This window comes from Idiotropiscis lumnitzeri, chromosome 3 (assembly GCF_059441095.1).
Source record: "Idiotropiscis lumnitzeri isolate Australia: NSW breed Sydney's pygmy pipehorse chromosome 3, RoL_Ilum_1.0, whole genome shotgun sequence".
Classification (NCBI taxonomy): domain Eukaryota; kingdom Metazoa; phylum Chordata; class Actinopteri; order Syngnathiformes; family Syngnathidae; genus Idiotropiscis; species Idiotropiscis lumnitzeri.
In genome coordinates, this window is record NC_142393.1 from 21,535,825 (window position 1) to 21,556,039 (window position 20,215).

Genomic DNA, 20,215 nt, shown 5'->3' on the forward strand with positions numbered 1-20,215 from the left:
TGGTGACAATAGCAGTTCTCCAGAATGTCTGCGAGTGTGTGCGTCCAAGCGCGAGCGAGATTGCGTGCATCCATGCACTTTTTTGTCAGGGGTCTGGACACAAAAACATTTTGGCATTGTGATCTTACGCCTCTGGTGCCTTCGCTCACATCTGGTTATCTGATGCAATTGTGTTGTACGGTTAATACATCTTCCCTTCGGATAGTCTGCTGCATGGCCACTTTAAAACGCCTCGTTGTCAGCCGTGAGTGCGTGAATGCCACGGAGGGAAGGCAGAAGAGCGACGGGAAAAAAAGTGACTTGACAGCCAGCCTTTACAATTTAGAGCGATTTGTTGACGCAACGATCCCTTTAAGCGGACATATTTTTGTGGCTTTTGTGTAGGGTTAAAAAAGATGCTTGACAAAGTAGCATTCTTTTTTTTTTTTCAGCGAGAAGTTTCAGCAGAAAGGTCCACAGCATTTTAGAGCTGAGAGAGCAACATGATTTTTCACAAATTTGAAGCTTCGTTTTAAAAACGTGACCATTTTTCATAATCATTCAACACTCTTCTTTTTGGTGTGTTTAAGTTAGAATACATTTATTTTCTCCTTACAGGGACTTCAAATGAATTATAGCGTTGTAAAAAGGCAAATAAACCCCTCTCTCTGTCCCAGTACTTCAGGAAATAATAATTTATATGCGGGATTGTGGGCGCTTCAACTGTATTCTTCACAATATGGAATCAATTTAAGAGTGTCAGTCAGTGTGTGTGAGAAAATGTTCCACAAAGTAGGTTGGACCAAATATTTACTGGATGAAACACAGGGACATTCAGAGAGCTCACTTTCATATACATTAACTAATTATGTCATTACATAGCACAAGCTTTCCACGTTACATCACCGACAGCATTTGTTTTCCAGCATTTTTCATTTCTGTGAGGTATATTTCACAAAAAACATTTTCATAATCATAATGACACCAGCTTGCCTGACTGCCACAATCTAGTATTTGTCGCATTTATATGATATTTGGGAAATTTGTTCAATTCTAATAAGCGGAAATGTGTAATATATATATATATATATATATATATATATTCCTATCCTAATCCACTTTGAAATGGCAAAATAAACAGTCGCTGAACAATGTACTCTTTTTTTTTTCTGTAATGTCTGACTTAATTAAAGAGAACTCAGTGACAAAGCGGTAACACACATTCGCGCTCCTTCTAACGTACTTCACAGGCACAGTAAGGCAGTGAACAACAGAAATATTTGTTTTAAGCAGCCTTAAACATCCATCTAAATGGCATATACGTCAAAATCCTGGCCCCATACGGATGATTGCAGTGTTGATGTGGGGATGTCTGACGCCACATTTGCATTTGTTGGTAGTCTTGTACAGATTACAGTAGACAACAGAGATCAAGCCCTGTCATGAATTGGAAAAAAATCAACCAATGATTGACACCCCTCGCAAAATGGGATTTGCAATTGTGAGTAGATGCCATAACATAGCAGCAAAGGCGTTAAAACAGAGCGCATAAAAAAACATCAACTTCATGCATCTAGCATGTACACAATCATAAAGCTGTGGTACATAAACAAATGTATTCAGTGGTTAAACTATTCAATTCAGACAAACGACCTTCACATGAGGCTCATCAATCGCATTAGCTGTCATGCTAGCTTAAATAACACTGTAGCACAAATTGGCGTGACACACGGACAAACAAATACGTGCACCAGCACTTTGCACAATGTCACTAAACTCATCTTTCAGCCTTTACACAAAAATAAATGTTTTAGGAAACAGTAACGCCAATGTAGATGACACAAGTTATTAGTAGCTGGATCTGGAGTAAAAGCAAGAACAATCATTCACGTTCACTTTCATTTTGACTGCACGAGTTGCATTCAAGGACTTCTCAAATGCAGCAACACAACATGGAATGACTTAAACCTTCAAACAATACCAAGATGGCGCCAAATGTATACTGTATTTATTTTTTTCTGAGCACAAAAAGGCAAATGGACGGGCTTTTCAGAATTACTGACTGGTTTAATCGGCCAGTATTAGCTCTTTTAAAATCTGTGTACTGAAAATCAGTTGATTCTTGCATTTTTTAAAAATGTTTTACTCTAGTTTACTTTTATTTTTCCCTCCGTTGTAAATACTATAGGAAATAGTATTGTAAAGCAGTCACTTGTTCAGCCCAGCTTTAAGGGAGCAAAATATTAATACATTCTTACAATTACTAATTGATTATCAATCCCGCCAAATACTTAAAACACAAAGCATAACCCAATTCACAAATGCATGAACATTTCTGAGCAACAAGTAGTATGGAAATAACGCGGACATGAAAAGGAAGTGGCAGCGGCTGATAAAACTGGAACTGCCCAAAAATAGATAAACAAAATGCTCCAAACGTCTATGCCTCGTGTGATTAGAAAGGAGATCCAACCCTGTGACCTTTTGACAGCTAAAATAAATAAAAATATCAAATTACAAAAAAAAAAATAATAATAATAATAACAAATTCAGAGTCATACATTTTCTAGAGTTGAAAAAGACTCTGTGTATTCCAGTTCTGGACGCGAGAGCTCTACGTTTGCCTGAGGCTCTTTGGCCTTTGACAATTTGGATCGAGAAGTCTTCAAAGTTCTTCGGGGGTATCTGCAAATGGAGGCCCAGCAAAAGTGCAGCACGCCAGGAGAGAGGAGGATGAAGACCCAAGGGTCAATGATGGAGTTGACCGAGATGAAACGGAGAGCAATCAGGTCCAGCGGGTGGGACTCAACGCGAACCCCAACCGAATTGATGTACACACGAATCTGTAATGAGACCAAATTATGGTGTTGCATCAGCGTGGCTCTACATCGATTTTTCACACTATTTTGGAATCGGCAAACGGAAATTATCCAGATGAAGGAAATTACATCTATGTGTCCACCTGTTGCCATCCGTGCAATAGATAGCTTGTGTTCAACTAACCATGCCCAGAGTCCATACTCAAGTACATTTGTGAATTAATTGAAACAAGATTGTCATTATCTCAGTCTACATGCTTTTTGGGATGTTTTTGTTTAGTGCTGCATGTTTTATGAAATGTAAAATATCTGCCTTGGCTCAATAAAAAACACACCTATTTAGTACCAGCGAGGACAGTAAAAAGTAAAAAAATATATACATATAGGCCCTATATAAAATATAATACCAACCTGAGAGAGAAGAACAAAGTACAATTTCTTATCCTCAAACAAATGTTTTTATAATTAACATAGAATACATTTTATAAGTGCAAAGGCATCTATTCTTTACAACAAATGACATACGATTATAAAATATGAGGTGACAAATATAATTTTTGGTGCAAACAATTCTTAACTTTTAGATATGAAGTTTTTTAGTATGTGGTCTGTACTGCAGTAGTTTTTGGTTTAACGGACGTATTGGGGCCCCACTGATGAGGATAAGTATTACAAATTGCATTAAAGACATGATCTTCTCAAGATACGGCTACATATTTTTGAGGGACCAACATTGTATGATTACAGGAATTATTTATTAATTAACTGTTTCATAATTAATAATTAATTATCGAGTCAATTTCTTCTTTTTCCATGTAAAGTATGCATCTCATCTGTGCTGAATGTAAAGAAAATGAGAGGAGCCACTTGCATTGGTTGGGAAGCAAATCGACTGTGTTCACACCCTGGACGGCGCAAATGCCCGTTTCTAACTGCACATGTCTACGAAAATACTAAAAGAAAGAAAACTCCACCCATGTGCATAGTTAGACCTTGCTTTGTCTTGTTGTTTGCACAGTGTCCAATTTTTGGCTGAAGAGGAAAACGTGTGACTGCACACTGTTGTTGTTGCAAAGACTAAAAACTAGACCAAGAGCCGTTAAAAATAAAAAAAATATTCAACTTCCAATTTCTATTCTATGTGCAGCTGTTTGTTATTTACGCTGGGATCAAAACTTATTTTTTGTCCATTCCATTTTCCTCATAAAACAAAAACACAGTTGTACTCGACTTTCATGTCTTACTCGTTTTGACTTGTTTTTAACACTGGAATATAGGAAGCCCGTGATTCCGCTCCCCTTCCAGTCCAACCCAGCCATCTGCTTTGTGTTTCCACTGCAGGGTGCCGACAACCATAAAGATCCCAAAAAAGATTTCCTCCCCAACTAGCATTCTGTAACTAATTGCACAGATCTTAAAGGTTCCACTGGGGTGTGAGTTCACAGCAGTGAAGAGCCAGACAACCGTTCACGCCATCACTGAGTGGTAACTGAGCTCTGACGTGCCTACATCTGTTGTGAAATTTGTCACTTGATCGATATACAGGGCAGCCATTCATGCGCCCTTTGCATGCCTCACTGATGGGGATAATATATATTGTACATAGAAAGAAAGTATATTTTTAAAAAAGTAGTTGGGCTATTTGGACTTGGTCTTTTTATAAGTAGCTTGCATGCTGAAAAATGTGGGCGCCCCTGCACGACATAGTCAATGACTCGCAACCAAATCATCCGATTTCAATAAAGAAAGGTCTCAGAAAGTTCTTCACCTGTTTATTTAAACCGCCAAAACTGTGAACTAAACTGAACCTGCTTCGTGCAAAATACCATCCAAGTGAACGTGTGCATTAAACAATAAACTTTCTCAAGGACATGCCGTGAGTATGGGCAGGTCGCCGTTTGTTATTGTGTTTAATAAGCTGCACAACACTTATTGACAGATAAATATTCACTAGCATTGTGTAATACGGCTGAAGGATGGCGGGACCAAACTCCTCTGAATCCATGGAAGCTATGACGAATTCACAGGTTTTTGAGATTTCTGCGACTGAGCTCTCTCGGGAGGGTGGCAGGGGAACAATTTCCAGCACCTGACAATACTTTGTCCTCATTTCATTCACGCACAAATTCACATGTTTCTACCAAGGTTATAGCCACTATTGCACTGGTGTCAAACTGAAAGCCTCACGATTAGTGTAGAATACAGTACTTGTTTATATTCAAGATGCTGCACTTTCCTAAAGAGACAATATTCATGGCGTTGATATTTCATTCATAACGTTATTAAAAAGATACAGTGCTTTAGACCTGGTGCCCGTAAACACCAGATAGCGCCATGGGCTTGTTCTGAAAATGGCTCACCAGCGATGAGATGTTGAGATTTTCTAGGAATGTTGCGGAAGTGATCATGTGAAAAAGTAAAAATTGGCGGAGATTTAGAGAAATAAAATATTGTGAGAAATCGTTAACATCATTTGTCTTCACATAAATAAACAAATAAATAAATAAAATAAGATTATTAAAAGTAATATGCTGAAATTTGTTATTTCAGCAGCATGCATCTAAGTGGTAGCCTTTCATTTTAATCAGTACCCAAGAAGTTGCTCGTAGCCTCAAAAAGGTTGGTGACGCTGTTGTAGACTGAGACCAATTTGGCTGCGCAAGCACCCTAATTTCTTCTTGGGATCTTCGTTTAAGGGCGGATTATAGCTCTTTGGTGTTTACCACAAAGGGACTTGGCAGGCTATGTTATCTACTGTATAGTTCAAGACCAAGCAGAAATGACAAAGTAAGGTAATCGAATTAATACTTCAATTTGGTTCGTCAACTCAAAACCAATTTTCTGATTATGATCGTTTTTTTTGGGTTGAACTCCTTAATGTTTTTTATTTTTAACCATGAGCTCAAGTCACTGTGTGCAACCACAACGTTAGTGTGGACAGAGACCTGGAATGAAAGCTGTACTATCCCATCAAAAAAAAAAAAAAAAAAAAATTGCTAAAACGACCTGACAGTATTTTTTTCCCTTCCATTCATCATTATCTCTCTGACAATATGCTAAAATGTTGCTCCTCAAGGTTATAAAAAAAATGACTGGTGGCACTTGACACACACACAGCCCAGTTTTAATATTGTCTGGAAATGGCAATATGATCCTGTGCGATCAGACCCACCTGCAGTATCGCATTGCTCCAGAATAGAGAAGAAGCTTGTGATAAATTATACATTTCGTGTAGTGTGGAATATTGTTAAGTCATATCACCTCAATGCCTTTTTGTGTTGCCATTTATCAACACTTTAATTAGCTGCTCTGAAAAAAAAATTTCCTTTAATCTGTCTGCAGGGTCACAATAGGCCAATTGGAAAAGTGCGTCCGAAATGCAGGAGATGTGAATAGTAGCTGGACAGAAACAGTAAGCAGGCAGAGTCAAAAGAAAAATACGAGCCCGCTTTCCGCAAAACTTTTTAGATGTGACCATCCTTAAAGTTTGGTGGAAAGCATTGAGCCACAATTTCCCTTTCACATTTGTAAACAATTTGCATTGGCAAAAGCTGCAGCTGTCTGTGGAGTGCAATTTTAGTATGTCATTGTGAACAAAAAAATATATATCTAAATTTGAAACTAGAGCATGACCATAGCAACAAGGACTGTGTCTGAACAAAAAAATAGACAAATTAATAAAAAACTGCGTGACAGGAAGCTCTCTTTCCTGGGTTCACTGAAGACCCTGTTTGCAAACTTACGAACAATTTTCAAACTAATTTTCAAATCAATGAATAATTAATTGGGATAATCCAAATAGTTGAGATTTGTTTTTTTTTTCCTGAATCACCCAGCCTTACTTAACTTTACTTCGGTTGCATTCTACAGTACGCTTACTTGAGTACAGTTTGCGGCTAATCTTCCTAACCTGAAATCTGTTTTAATTGTGCCAACAAGTGCGTCTGCTGCTCTGCTCTTACCACCAGGGGTAGCGTGCAGATGATGAAGATAGTCGTCATGAAAACCAGTAGGATGAGATGCGCCACTTCCTCCGCCATGGACATCGGCCTGCGCTCGTTGTTGGAGCGTGTGCTCGCCATGACGGAGCCGCCGTTCCTCCTACGCCGCTGGTACATGCGCAGCAACTGGTAACCCACGAAGGCGTTGCACGCAACGATGGCCAGCACCAGTACTAGCATCACCGTGGCGTACAAGTTGGCGTAGACTCGGTCTTTCTTCCCTTCTGGATTCATGTCAATGAAGCACCAAGTGCCAGGGCAATATTGTACATATTTCCCGAATCCCACAAAAGGGAGGAGACAGAATAGAATAGCGACTAAAAACACCACCGGAATTGTGATGTAGGCTAATTTTTTGGTGACGTGCCGCGTGTACAGGTAGGGGTAGCCGATCGCCAAGCACCTTTCGAGAGCCATCATTAGCAGAAGAGACATGGTTGCCAAGCTGAAGAAGGTCATGCTGAATCCAAAGTAGGCGCACACCCCGTGAGTGTTGGGTGACATTCCCTCCAAGGTGATGTTGTGCGAGTACGACAGCTGCACAAGCGGACTGACCAGACACGTTCCGCCCAAGTCTGTGACCACCAGCGACGTGATGAGGACATGGAAAAGAGCGCGTCCGCGACTGTCCGCGGCCTTCACGTCTCGCCGCCGTCGAATCTCCAAGATCACCAGAGCGGCCACGTTGCCCAGGAGGCCAGCGGCGAACATGATGGCGCTGATCACGGGACTCTTCCTGGAATCGATGTGGTACTTGCTGTGGCAGAGGTCGGGTAATGCCATTCCGCTTGAAAACTGTGTCTCCGTCATCTTGAAATATGTCTCTACCTCTCCCAAAGGGTGTCAAAAACATTTCACTTAGTCGTTGTCAGCAGCCATCCTGTCTGAACACAAATATGACCCCGTGAGCATGATAGCACGCAGACGTGACATCACTCTTTTCTATGACAGTGTCAAGGCAAGTTCCAACCAGAGTTGCACTCGAGTAGTATTTCACAACTTTTTGCAAAATATCTCAAGGCACACCACCAAATGAAAAAAGTCACCAAAAGTTAATTCACAGGTTCAATATGCACAACTTGCCATCGGAAAAAAAAAAAAAACTGACTTTCTCTATATATTGCTGACATAGATAGTTGAACAAAGCTACAGTGGTACATTGAGTTAAAAGTTCAATTCATTCTGTGACCACACCTGTAACTGAAAACACTCATATCTCGAATCATCTTTGCACATCTTTCAAATTTGGTGTTTTCTTAATCATGGAAATAGCTCTATATAATGTTAATAAAAACATAGCAATAATATAATTCAAATGAATTCAAGAATTTTCAAGTTTTTGTCACATTTTTGGTTCCATTCAATGGATATTGTGCTGTTCCTTCCGGTGTGTATACCTTGGCCACCAGGGGGCAGTGTAATGCAGACATACAGACACTTGAAGTGGTCGTTGAGTCAGGAAGCTGCTGTAATATTTAGGCACTGACTGATGTGTATGAGTTTGAGGCCGGTGCTGAGTTTTGGCAGAAAAAAAAATAAAGATCAATTAATGATTTATCAGACGGATAATTAAAAAGAATTCTAATGCATAAAACATTTTTCTCCCAAAGGTGTATTTCCGCTATTCGCTGGTTGGACTGTTCCGTATTCTCCACAAATAGCAAATAACTTAAAATATATTGTTAAAAAAATACTTTCCTTTTCAGTTCCCAGAATGCATTGCGTGATGCAATGCATTTAATAACTAAAGTTATAAGGACATTAATTCTTGTCATAGGCGTGTTTGTGTTATCGGTAATTGAACGTGTCATATTTAACACATTTATGTTTGATTTATATTGCACTGTGTTTCTATTGTATTTTATTTATTAATTTATTTTTTACAAACTTCAGGTTGCGTTTAAAATAAAAACTATCACAATCACAATCGAAATATTTCAAATTGGTTGATCTTATGTGTAATGTATAGGGAAATAAATTGCAGCATATTTCTCTGATTTCACTTTTCTTGTGACCTTAAAGGTCTTTTATGATGGAGACAGTCGAATGAAATGGCTTATTCCAGTTTAAATTACAAATATTGATTTGCACTTCAAATAAATCAAAGGTCATCGAGCTTCATTAGAGTGCATTTGGTGGTCATAAAGCTTTTGCGTGGTAATGTTCTTGGCAAAGGTCATGAAATGGCATATCAAATGACTGAATAGATGGCCAGATGCAAAAGGCACATGACACTCATGGCATTGTTAAGTCATTGTACATTCTTTTGTTTACAAACCACTGCACTCTTTGCCAAAACTATTCGATGCTCATGTAAATAGATCCGTATCATTTGTTGTTTTACAAGGGTCTTAAGATGAACATTTCAAATCAAAATATTAGTGATCAAGATACTCATGTCTCTGCGTGTATCGCTTTATGGAATTCTTTAAAGGTTCCTAGATCTTAGTTTAATATCCAAGAGACATTTGGTTGTAATTTGCTGCTAAATATAGCGCCACTGGATGTTGGTTGATTCCACTAAGAAAGCCAAACCAAATTTTAATTATTATTATTATTTTTTAAGATTTTAGTCAGTTTCCCACCAAAAGAAGGTAACCAAAACGAAACAACACATGGTTACGTATCTGCTCTTGTAGCTCCAAAACGTGTCTTTCCAATTGTGAACATGTCCACTACGTCAATGGTTCGCGCAAATAGGATACTGGAATTTTCGTTCATTTTGTGTCATTACATAAAATGAGACCTTTTGGATTGACTTACCTTGGTCTTTCAACTAATTTAAATATATATCAAATGTCTGCCTAATTGAGTAGCACTGTCCAACTGTTTTAAATTGAAACGAGGGGGAAATAAACATCCAAGGCTGCCTGTAAATAATTACAAGAGAAAGTTGTCACGAGTGCATGTTAAAATGTTTTGTTTTTTTAATTTATATTTCTTCCCTCCAAGTTGCGTCAATGAGAGAGTGAGAGAGAGTGCACAGTCACCGAAGCGCACAAGCAAAACAACATCCAAATTAAACAATACCACCAACAACAACAAAGTTATCACCTATCGCAGCGGATTGCTCCTCTTCGTCATGTTTCCCGTCTTCGGCGTGGAGAAACGTGGCGCCAAGATCCGTGCGTGCATGGAGATGAAGAGAAATGGAGAAGCAGCTGACATAAGGGACCCGGGCTGGTGGTGGGAGAGGTGCCATGACGTCATGTGGTCTGACCACGCCCACCGCTGCAAATGCTGCACGGCTTGAAAAGTAAGTACTGCACAATAAAAGTGAAACCACATCATACAATACTGTCCTCATTGTACTTCCAGAAAGTGACGGAGGCCACAGGCATTTCTGGAAAACAACACAATGACAATAAAATGATTGTTTTCAAGAATTACTTCTGTTTTGAGGGTCAATAGAGCCTACATAAGTTATTATGGTTATAATAATGTTCTCACGAAGGTCGCGGGCGAGCTGGAGCCTATCCCAGCTAGCTTCGTATGTTATTATATTTTTATAAAAACACAGATATACATTTGTATTACAAGATACTCACCCGTGGGCAAAAGCATAGAAACTTGTGTAATAATGACCCCGTATAAGTAGAAGTACTGATTCAATTCCTTTAATGTACAAATAATAAAAAAAATAACAATAAAAAAACTAAATAAATAAAAGCAACATTGTCATTGTTAATTATACACAAACCCGGATTTTATGTTTTTTTAAACATTAGAGGTCGAAAAAAAGGATCAAATCTTTTATGACAAATTAAAGTGTAGAAAGTACGGATGTTTGTGTCTGGTGAGTAAAAGTATCAAGTATTCAGAAAAATAAACACCTCAGAAAACTCTATTTAAGTAGCGTTGAGGAAGAATTTTAGATATTAATACAAACAAGAAAAACAAACACATGGTAAGTCATGCATGTGATCTAAACATGCTACAGTAATATTTGTATAGTTAGTGGAAAGTACACGGTGTCCCAATTGTCACTGCTTCCTTTTTTTCTATTTCAGGTTTCAATTGGGCAAACATGGGGCAATCAACATATGACAGCTTAATTTTGCAGGTTTTGCAAGTATCATTTCATTTCCCATGCCTATGATTTTACGCCATACAATGCCTTGCCATTTGGCATTGGAGCAGCGTTGCAAAATTGCCGTCTAGCAACAGGTTTTGGAACTTCAGTTTCAGCTAAAGTAGGAAAATGGTAATTCTTCATCAACAAAAACTCAATTTGTCAGACCCTTTGGAGAGTGATAAAGCTTTCCCCGTACCGACTTCATGTTGTCGAACATTACAATATTCTAGTTAGTTTTGCGAGAATGCCTGCTCTTGGAGTTGTGTTTTCACTGACCGGTGGGGCTAGTTGTAGGCCTTCCGCTGCGTTGTTGGTCAAAAACACATCTTGTTTGGAGAAACTTACCATGAAAAACATACATTGCACTACGCCTCGGAGCAATGTGATGGCTGTAAAGCTTTTCAAACTGCCGCTGATTTACAGTCGGAGGCAGAAAAATGTATTCCCTGGAGCCACGGCCTGAAAAAACAATTCATCATTCTATATTTTGGACAACATAATACACCCATTATGTACACCATAATAAACTGTTTCTATGCAAAATATGCATGATTCATAGTTGCATTGAAATAAACACATTAAAATGATGAAATTAAATGTTCTTGTCAAATTATGCACTCATATTTTAAATGTCTTCAAGTTTGTCGCTGTGATTTGAAACCCCTCCTCTATTTTTTGTCATATGCAGTGCCCCCACCCCACCAAATGTATTTATCGTATGTTGTGTACTTGTGCCGTCATTTCCAGTTGACTCATCCTTGAGTCTGCACTGATCCATGTGAATCAAGCACAAGTGTGCTAAGCCCTTTTGCACTTTGTGTACGCTTCGCACATATTGATTAAATCCTGAATCTGTGAATCCTCTGCTTGTAAACTGCTTTTTGTTGTGGTGGAAGCTTGGCAGGTGCTGAAAGAGCTGACAAGTGACACCTTCATACATACGACACCACCACACACACACACACACACACACACACTCGCAGGTTTCTGTGATTCCAAAGGGGGATAAATGCAATGTTAGTAAAGATTATGCTGGCAGTGATTTTCCCAGAAATGACTGCAAGCTGAGTCCAAGTTGTGACAGAAATGTATAATTTCTATGCATTTGTTTTTGTGTGCACACTAATGGCCCCTGACTGAATTATTGATGAATTTATTGACTTTTTTTTGTGGGTATCCGCTTCCACAAATGCAAGCTGAGGTCTGCCGAATCATGTATTTATTGCAGTCATGATCATTAATTACAGGATAGAACGTTTGCATTGCAGAGTGCGGAGTTGCAAAGTAACAAAGTATAAACATTTTATACCTGTATTGAAGCAATTTTTTAGGGTGTCTGCACGAAATTGGCTACTACTCGGGTTAAGATCAGGGGATGTTGATTGTGGGTATGTGAAGCCCTTTGCGACTGTTTGTGATTAAGGGCTATACACATAAATTTGCTTGACTTGTCTTGACTACTAATTTTTACCTCATTTGAAGATGTTTTACTTTTAGTTTATTAAAGGAGTTTAATCAATACGCCTTTTACCAGAATATTTTTTGTTTGTGATTTTGTGCCGTTGTTGTTGTTTTATAGGAATATCTACACTTCTGTTTTTGCCACCTCTGGCATAGTGGTGAAATTATTGATGAAATCCTGCAGTCTAATATTACTGTGGGAAAATAATATTTAACTCAATAAAATGACATCACTCCATTTCAACCAAACTCAAAATTACAGTACGGTACAATACAGAAGCGATACTTAGTGGTACTCTGGTTTGCTGTAGTGGCTTGTAAAAACATTATGCTATTGGCCAAGAACAGTTTATTTGTACATTTTATTAGAACAATTTTCCTATTTTTAGTGGTGTGTATGTGTTCAAATTGACTTTCAATAATATCAATTTCATGAACACTTGGACCCACTACACTACTCTATTTTAATGTTAGTACTTAATGGAGGTACTTGGAGCACTTGCTATTTTTTTAAGTGGTTTCTGGTGCTAAAGGTTTGAGAATGATTGCATTTGGGGCGTGTGAGCGTCCTCTAGTGGTATACAAAAGAATCACTGCCCAAGTAGAGTTTGATTGGATTTAACCTTTAAATTAGAAACATTTGTATCTATTCTTTGAGAACTGAATGTTTTTGAATGTCTACTTATGTATGTTATTTATTTATTTGTTTGTTTGTTTGTTTGTTTATTTGAAAGGTACAATGCGCTTTAATGAACACTTTTAAAATACCCGTGCAAATGTGCTGAAGTTGTCCCTTGGCAGGTAACCTAAAACACTTTCACATAAAATCAACAGTCTAAATTTACTAAGTGCCAGTAGTACTAAAGTTCTGATGTGTTGGCCCTCTCCTTCCATTTGGATACAACCAAGACAAAAGGAACTATCGGAATGTTGTTTTTTTTTTAAACAATCATTCACACATTCGTTCAAACACATAAAATGCATGCAAACATACACATAGGTATGCATGCATTGTCGGACACCTGTTGACAGAGTTGAAAAAATGTACATCTATTCAGACAATTGTGGCACGAGCTCCATGCATAGGCATGTATATTGTGAAATTAAGCAAAATCAAGTACAGTATTCACTGGATTTAATGAGGTGTTGCAAATGAGTTTTGAAAGTATAATGTGAGGGGAATTTTTTTTTATGTTATGTGGGTTATTAGCAATAAATGTGATTTTTTTTTCTTCTCCTATATTAAAGTGCAGTTTTGATGTTCAAACAGTTTATTATCACAGTGTCTTATTATAATATTAAATTTATGTTGACACAATTCATACGATAAAAATATGTAATGTACAATTCCAGACGCTAGATGGCAGCCTACGCCAAGTCTGTCTGAATTGCATTCATCGTGCATTATTGACACGCTCCACATGCATAATGTTCTCAATATGGACTAATAAGAGTAAGGTTTTAACACACAATAATGGAAGATCCTTGAATTCAGTCTTTTATGTGGAAGAACTTTGAATTGCTGTAAGAATCATTTGTGCAAAATGTCAATTACGTGTAGAAAGTACTATTTTGTGTCAGCCCCAAGCTCCCCAGCTTCAGGCTTTAGTGGTCAATTCAAAACGTTAGCTTAGTTTAGCTAATTTCTTTTCTTGTTCTCAGCACGAACACAGCAGTCATTTATTTTCTTGTTTTACTTTTGTACATTTCAGAGTCTGTGGGCCTACCTTTTAACTTTTACTTCAGTAAGGCAAGTCACAGATTACAGAAGTAAGTAGAGACTTTTTTTTTTAAATCATAACACCTCAATGAATGAAGATATATTTGTTTACTTTGTCGCAACAATTGAGGTAGAACAATGTCAATGTGACCCTTTCATCTTTTGATTTTTTTTCCTTATTTGCAGCAATTGGAAGAAACAATTATGACATGTCTAGCTTAAGGACATTGATTTTCAATTGGTGGGTTGGGGACTCAGTTTTTCAGATAGGAAAAACAAACAAACATTTATTCCTATTTTCTTTGTACAGAAGCTGATCGAGTCCCTACAAGAAACAAATGAGGTAAGGAAAAGACACAGTATTGCTTTGGCACCGTCTTAGAGCTTTTAGGTGCCAAGGAACTATGTTGAAGTGTGTGGAGGAGCTCCATTTAGTGCCTTGTTGCCACCTTGTGGAATCTATGGCCATTATAAACCTATTGTCAGGGGTGTCAATTACGTGTGTACTATTTTCACTATTCACAGGCTCAGTCCCTCCGTCACGCTAAACAAATACATAAATCGTTATATGCTTTTGAGAAATTAACAACAGTTGAGAATCATTGATTTAAAGTCTTCCATGAATGTGTTTTTTGGAACGTGGAGGAGGCAGGCGAATCCAGAAAACTCTCATGCAAGCATGAATAGAACAAGCAAACAGCACGCGCGAAGGCCGGAACTAGGATTTGAACCTCAAACCACACAACTGAGAGGCTGACATATAAACCACATGTACACTTTGCCCCTCGTTGGAGCGTTGGTGTACTTTGAATTACATTTGATAACTACAGTCGTGCTTTGAGATACAATTGACCTGATTCATACATTTTCCAAGAGAGGAGCCATCGTTTGACAGATTTTTTTAATTGTTTTTTTGCTTTGACTTGCAAGCAGGGTATTGTGGTTGCAGTGAACTCAGTTCAGCTCACTTCAAAACAAGCAGCAGTTTGTCATAACTCTATAAAAATTAGATGTTTATTGCCACAACCAGTTGAAGTTTACATCCAAAAATAAACTTTTTTTTAAAGTCCACCGGCTAAATGCAACACATAATGAGAAATGTCGTAGCTTGTCATCTGTATGGTGGAGTTATAACACAACAACTTATAATACTTACAACAATAAATATTTGACCACGGATGGTGCATCAACACAAATAGACAGACAACATACTAATACTTATGGGCATATATTATTTATTTTCTGATAGACACAACAAATACTCCTGCAGATTAATGAGTGACTTATAGCAGTTGGGCCAAACTCTTTTTTTTGTTTGTCTGTGTCACAGAAACGGATTAATAGCATTTCCATTCATTTAAATGGGGAAAGATGATTTGAGATTAAATTAAACCTGTATCTCATGGTACCACTGTACTGAAAATGTACTTTTAGGTGTCATAAATACAGTCAGCCCGTCCCCAAACCAAACAAACCCCCACCAAAGCACACCCCCGCCGATAAGTTTGTTAGTTTGGAACAAACAGGATTTCTTTACTGTAAACATGGGTGTGCTCAGTGCACTGTTCGTTTTTGCGCTTTCCCAGTATGTGTTTTTAAATCAGTGTTTTGATTATTTTAAAGAAGAAAGTAAGTGTTGTAAATGCTTTAAAACATTACTAGTATTTATATTGTATATCACTTAATTTCACATATTATGGGAGGAGGGGTTGGAGATGGAAAATAATTTTCTGTTTCTACTAAGATGCGTCAATATTACATTAATGTCTATGGACCTTGATCCATGTGAATAGAATACAAGCACTCCTTAAGGAACATGAATATGGGGGAATATGTGATTTGTATCACGGTGGTGATAGCGTCCAAGTGTGTAAAAATAATTCACGGTTTTCGTTGTTGTGAAACAGATAAAGTTACAGCTGGATTAAAAATGCTCTATTTGTTTTGTCTTAATTCGAGACAGATGTTGTCTCCACCGCTGTCGCCACCCACATCCCCCCCCCAGTGCCCCACCAGCATCCCCTTAACTCCTCCCTCACTCTCCCGGAGTATTAGCGCCTCTGCTGAGTGGAGTTGAGGAGTTGTTCCTCTTTCTTTTCCTCCCCTGTGAGTCCAGCTGTCTCCTTGTTGCAGCTTCTTCTTCGTCCATCTGCAATGGAAAGAGGGCAAATGGTGACTGTCTACCTCCTGGGCCTGTGCTGCAGCATGTGTGTGGTTGCAGCCATCCAGAAGGCCCAAATGTTCCCCTATGGCATGTTAAGTGGAGATTCACTTTTGGAGGAAGGAGACGATGAAACCTCCAAAGTCTTATCGCTGCCTAAACCCTTCTACTTCTACGACACCCCCTTCTATCAGCTTTATGTAAGTACATTTGCATGTCTTTATTTTTTTTTTGTCCCCCTCCACATTTACAACATGCATCCAAGTGCTCTCACTTGGAAAAGTGAACATTTCTGTTTTCTCAAATAGCATGTAATTATTTTCTTTATTTAACATGGACATGCAGTGGTTGAACGAGCCCAGGACTTCAGCGTTTCCATTTGGTGACAAGTAAAGGGAGCCAATATATCACAAATTATTCTTGCTAGCTTTATCTTCATTTTTCTTTTCTTTTTTTTTTTTTAATGACAGCGGCTTCAGCTATTAGGAGTAAAGTTTGTGATCTATAGAATCTCCTGGTGGTCTCAGAAAAACATAGTTATAGTTGAATAGGGTAAATGGGAACTTGATGGAATTCACAATTAAATATACGCAGGTGTCGTAAATGTTTGGTTGCACCTAATACACAAAGTAAACCAGCGAGATAAAGGCTGTGAAAGTTTAGAAAACTCAAGTACACCGGTGAGTAAACAATTAATTGAGCTATACCATATTCCTTCCATCTTGCGGTGAATATAAAAAGTCTACACACCCCTGTTCAAATGTTGTGTGGTATACAAAATTAGACCAAGATAAACCATTTCAACAAGTTCCACCTTTAGTGATCTATAACCTGTACAAATCAATTGATTTTTAGCCAATCACATTTAAAAATGTTCAATAGGAGTCAGATAATAATTGAATTGAGTTGTTCAAGTTATTGGTTACATTTTGATGGAAATGTTTAGGTCGGTTTCCCTATTTTATGTCTCAAAAACATGGCATTTGAGCCGGGGTGTGTAGACTTTTTATAGACACTGTACATATCAGGAGCGCATTATAGACCAGCAAAATGACTGGTGTTCTTCAAGAATGTTGGTGATGCACTGGGATTTGGTTCTACAAGAAGGGTGTGCTTATGTTTAAACTTTTCATTAAAAAAAAAAAAAAAGTTTTGGAACGCTTATTTCCTTGTGACGTTGTCCAGGTGGCCACCAACGGGATCATATCAGCTCAGGACTTGCCGATGGAGAAGCAATATGTGGACGACGGCTTCCCGGCAGACTTCCCGGTGGTGGCGCCGTTTCTGGCTGACATGGACACCAGTGGAGGAAGAGGACAGATTTACTACAGGCTGACTGATACGCCCAGCGTGCTCAACAAAGTGGCCCAGGTGTGTTGACTCAAGGAAATGAGCAAAGGGTTGTTTCCACTTTGAAGGCAAATTGCTGTTAATTTACAGTTTTAGCTTGTTGAGTAAGTGGCCAAGACATTTTTTTGATTGACCCACTGAACTTTTTATTTAGAATAAACAGGGCAAAAAATAATAACAAGAAATTAAACATATCCCCTCAAAATACAATGTGCATATACACGCAAACGCTACAGTATCAGTCAGTGTTGGCACAAAACCTCCAAGCAAAACATTTTTGGAAAAGCCTACAAGAACATCTGAACTTTACCTGGTGATCTCAGAGGTCCTTTAAATGCTGACAGGTAGTTAACGCAAGTTTGAAAATTTTGAAATGATTTATATTAGTTTCATCAAAACAATCTGACATTTAAACAGGGGTGTGTAGACTTTTGGATGTTGACTATATACACAAATGTATATCATTATATCAGTTCAACCTCCTAGCCAAACCCAGAGCTTGCGTACAGCACATATTTTATACATTCTTTTCTACTGGTTCCTGTTTAAATTCCTCGCACATACTTTCCCGCAGTTTCAAACCACAAATTGACAACAATTTCTGGTTTTGTGTGTATGTTTAATATTTTAAAGTTGTGTCCAGCCGCAAATGGTAATTCCCCTTCGCTAAACCCCCCAAAAAAGATTCTGAATGTTTTCTGGTACTGTTATGGGCCGCGTACGTTATAAATAAGTAAAATACTTGCCAACTGTATTCTTCTTCAACCCAGGAAGTTCACCAAGGCTTCCCGGACGCCAAATTCACACCCACCCACGCTGTGGTGGCAACGTGGGAGAATGTGGCCGCATATGAGGAGCCCACTCGAGCCAGTGGGGGGGCCTCGAGCAAGGTAAGATGGATACGCAGGACTTGACCACAGAAGTACAACACACAGTGAACAATTAGCCGGAATTCTTGGAGGTTTCATGCATTCGGCCTCAGGGGCCGGGGTGGAAGGTTCATTTGTAATCCTTCTTCTTCTTCTAATCAACCTCTTAACTTTTTCAAGAGGTCAGAAGTCATCTTTAAGGGTGATCAAAGTGTCCTCCCCTCCATAACCTTTTAATTTACTCACAGGTCGACAAACTATCCCAATTCCAAGCTTTGTTGGTGACTTTTTTTTTCTCTCAATACCGGTGAATGACTCAACAAATTCTAGACCTATTTAATAAAATCTGGGGAATCGCTACACTTGAGGTTATTTTTTAAAATTTGTCAACGCATAAATGACTGAATGCCTGCCTATACAGGAGGTATGGAATGTATCTAAGATGATCTAAATCAAGATTGTTTGCCACAGCTCATGGATCCGAGTTTTTCTGGAGTCAAAGTTCACATTTTTTGCATGTTAAGACAACTTGCAGTACATTAAACTAATATTTTGGAAGGCCACAAGGCAGACACTCCAGCCACTCCAAGAAACAAGCTCGAGTGGAAGACAAAATGTCCAAAAAAAGAAAAGAATAAACAGAACTTAAGCGCAAGAATGTACATGTATAGTAAACTCTTGGCCATGCAGAGTGCAAAAGGTTTTAGTCAGTGGTGAGGACAAATATTTTACTGTACTCTATGTACTGTATGTTTTTCAGGAATTACCTGAGTATTTACTTGCAGGTGATTACTTTTTTTTAACTTTTACTTTAGTACAAAATATGAATTGTCAGTTGCATTTCTTTGTCAGTATTTGTTCTATTTTTGCATTTACACTGGTTGAGCATTAGCGAGGAAGCTGACTAAAAGCACTTCTCCTCAAGTTGCTCCGCTATCTTTATATTTGGGCCTCATAGGATGGATAGATGGATGGATGATGGAGGGAGTGGTTGAGGGATAACCACAGGGGATCGCCCCGTGTCTCGCCATCTCATCTGTGTTTGTCTTTGCTTGTGTTTCACAGGCTGTTTTATCTCAGGCGTCGGCCCTCCTGCTCCTCCCCAAACCTGTTGCAACAAAAAGCCAATGTGCAAATACTAAATGCTATCCACACCAGTGGCTGTTGTTGAGAAGTTGATTAACTTTGTGACAATATGGATGAGAGCATGTGAACGTATGAAATTGTTGAACATGTTCAGAGGAAGTTGGGGGCGGGGCGGGAGGGGAGGGGGCTAAACGGCCTTGCCCATCACAGCAGTCTGGGGGTCTCTGGACTGATAGCATCTTGCTTTGAAGAGATTAGCCGGAGGTGCTGGGTGGAGTTCAGTGGGGGTGGAGTGTTGAGGATGTGTGAACTGATTAAGCGGAGTCCTGTGTGCCACTCAGGATGTGTCTTAGAGGTGATGCTTGTTTGGGGGAAGGGGGTCCGTTGTGTGCAGTAGAGATGACATTGTGTGAAAAGTTCACATCATAAACACATTGACTAAAATGACTAGTTGTCATTATTATCTATGCCACAATTTTGAAACCCTTTCCACAAACGGTGGAGTAACATGTAGACAGACAATACACCAATACTCACATGCGTATATTCTTTATTATCTTTGAAGAATTAATAATAATACTAATGCTACAGCTGAGGAGTTGTGACGTCTCCTATAGGTGGCTGAGCCGCACAAATCTGCAGGAGCAGCGTAATGTCCATTGAGTTAAAGAAAAATGGACGATAACGCGGTTAC

At 38.7% G+C, this 20,215-nt stretch overlaps 2 protein-coding genes across 9 annotated transcripts in view; one reads left to right on the top strand and one right to left on the bottom strand.

Moving 5' to 3' along the window:
* Positions 1-772: 772 nt before the first annotated feature.
* ptger2a (prostaglandin E receptor 2a (subtype EP2)) lies at positions 773-9,999 on the bottom strand. Of its 4 annotated transcripts, XM_088292028.1 has the most exons (4): positions 9,854-9,942; positions 8,197-8,312; positions 6,761-7,683; positions 773-2,822 (listed from the first exon to the last, which is right to left on the bottom strand). In XM_088292028.1, the coding sequence occupies exons 3-4, from the start codon at positions 7,607-7,609 to the stop codon at positions 2,535-2,537; spliced, it is 1,137 nt and encodes a 378-aa protein (XP_088148154.1). In that variant the 5' UTR covers positions 7,610-7,683; positions 8,197-8,312; positions 9,854-9,942; the 3' UTR covers positions 773-2,534. The 4 variants fall into 4 exon arrangements, with proteins under 4 accessions (XP_088148154.1, XP_088148151.1, XP_088148153.1 ...); XM_088292025.1 differs by lacking the exon at positions 8,197-8,312 and having other exon boundaries at positions 9,854-9,999; XM_088292027.1 differs by lacking the exon at positions 8,197-8,312 and having other exon boundaries at positions 6,761-7,679; positions 9,854-9,979.
* A 4,052-nt stretch (positions 10,000-14,051) lies between these two features.
* nid2a (nidogen 2a (osteonidogen)) overlaps positions 14,052-20,215 on the top strand; it is a 38,351-nt gene continuing 32,187 nt past the window's right edge. For 4 of the 5 annotated variants that reach the window (XM_088290483.1, XM_088290487.1, XM_088290486.1 and 1 more), the window contains exons 1-3: positions 16,154-16,416; positions 17,402-17,587; positions 18,337-18,456. In XM_088290483.1, coding sequence (XP_088146609.1) covers positions 16,210-16,416; positions 17,402-17,587; positions 18,337-18,456 — 513 coding nt within the window. In that variant the 5' untranslated portion in view covers positions 16,154-16,209. Of the gene's footprint in view, positions 14,106-14,365; positions 14,399-16,153; positions 16,417-17,401; positions 17,588-18,336; positions 18,457-20,215 lie in introns of those variants that run through there. The other variant, XM_088290484.1, reaches the window with a different exon arrangement.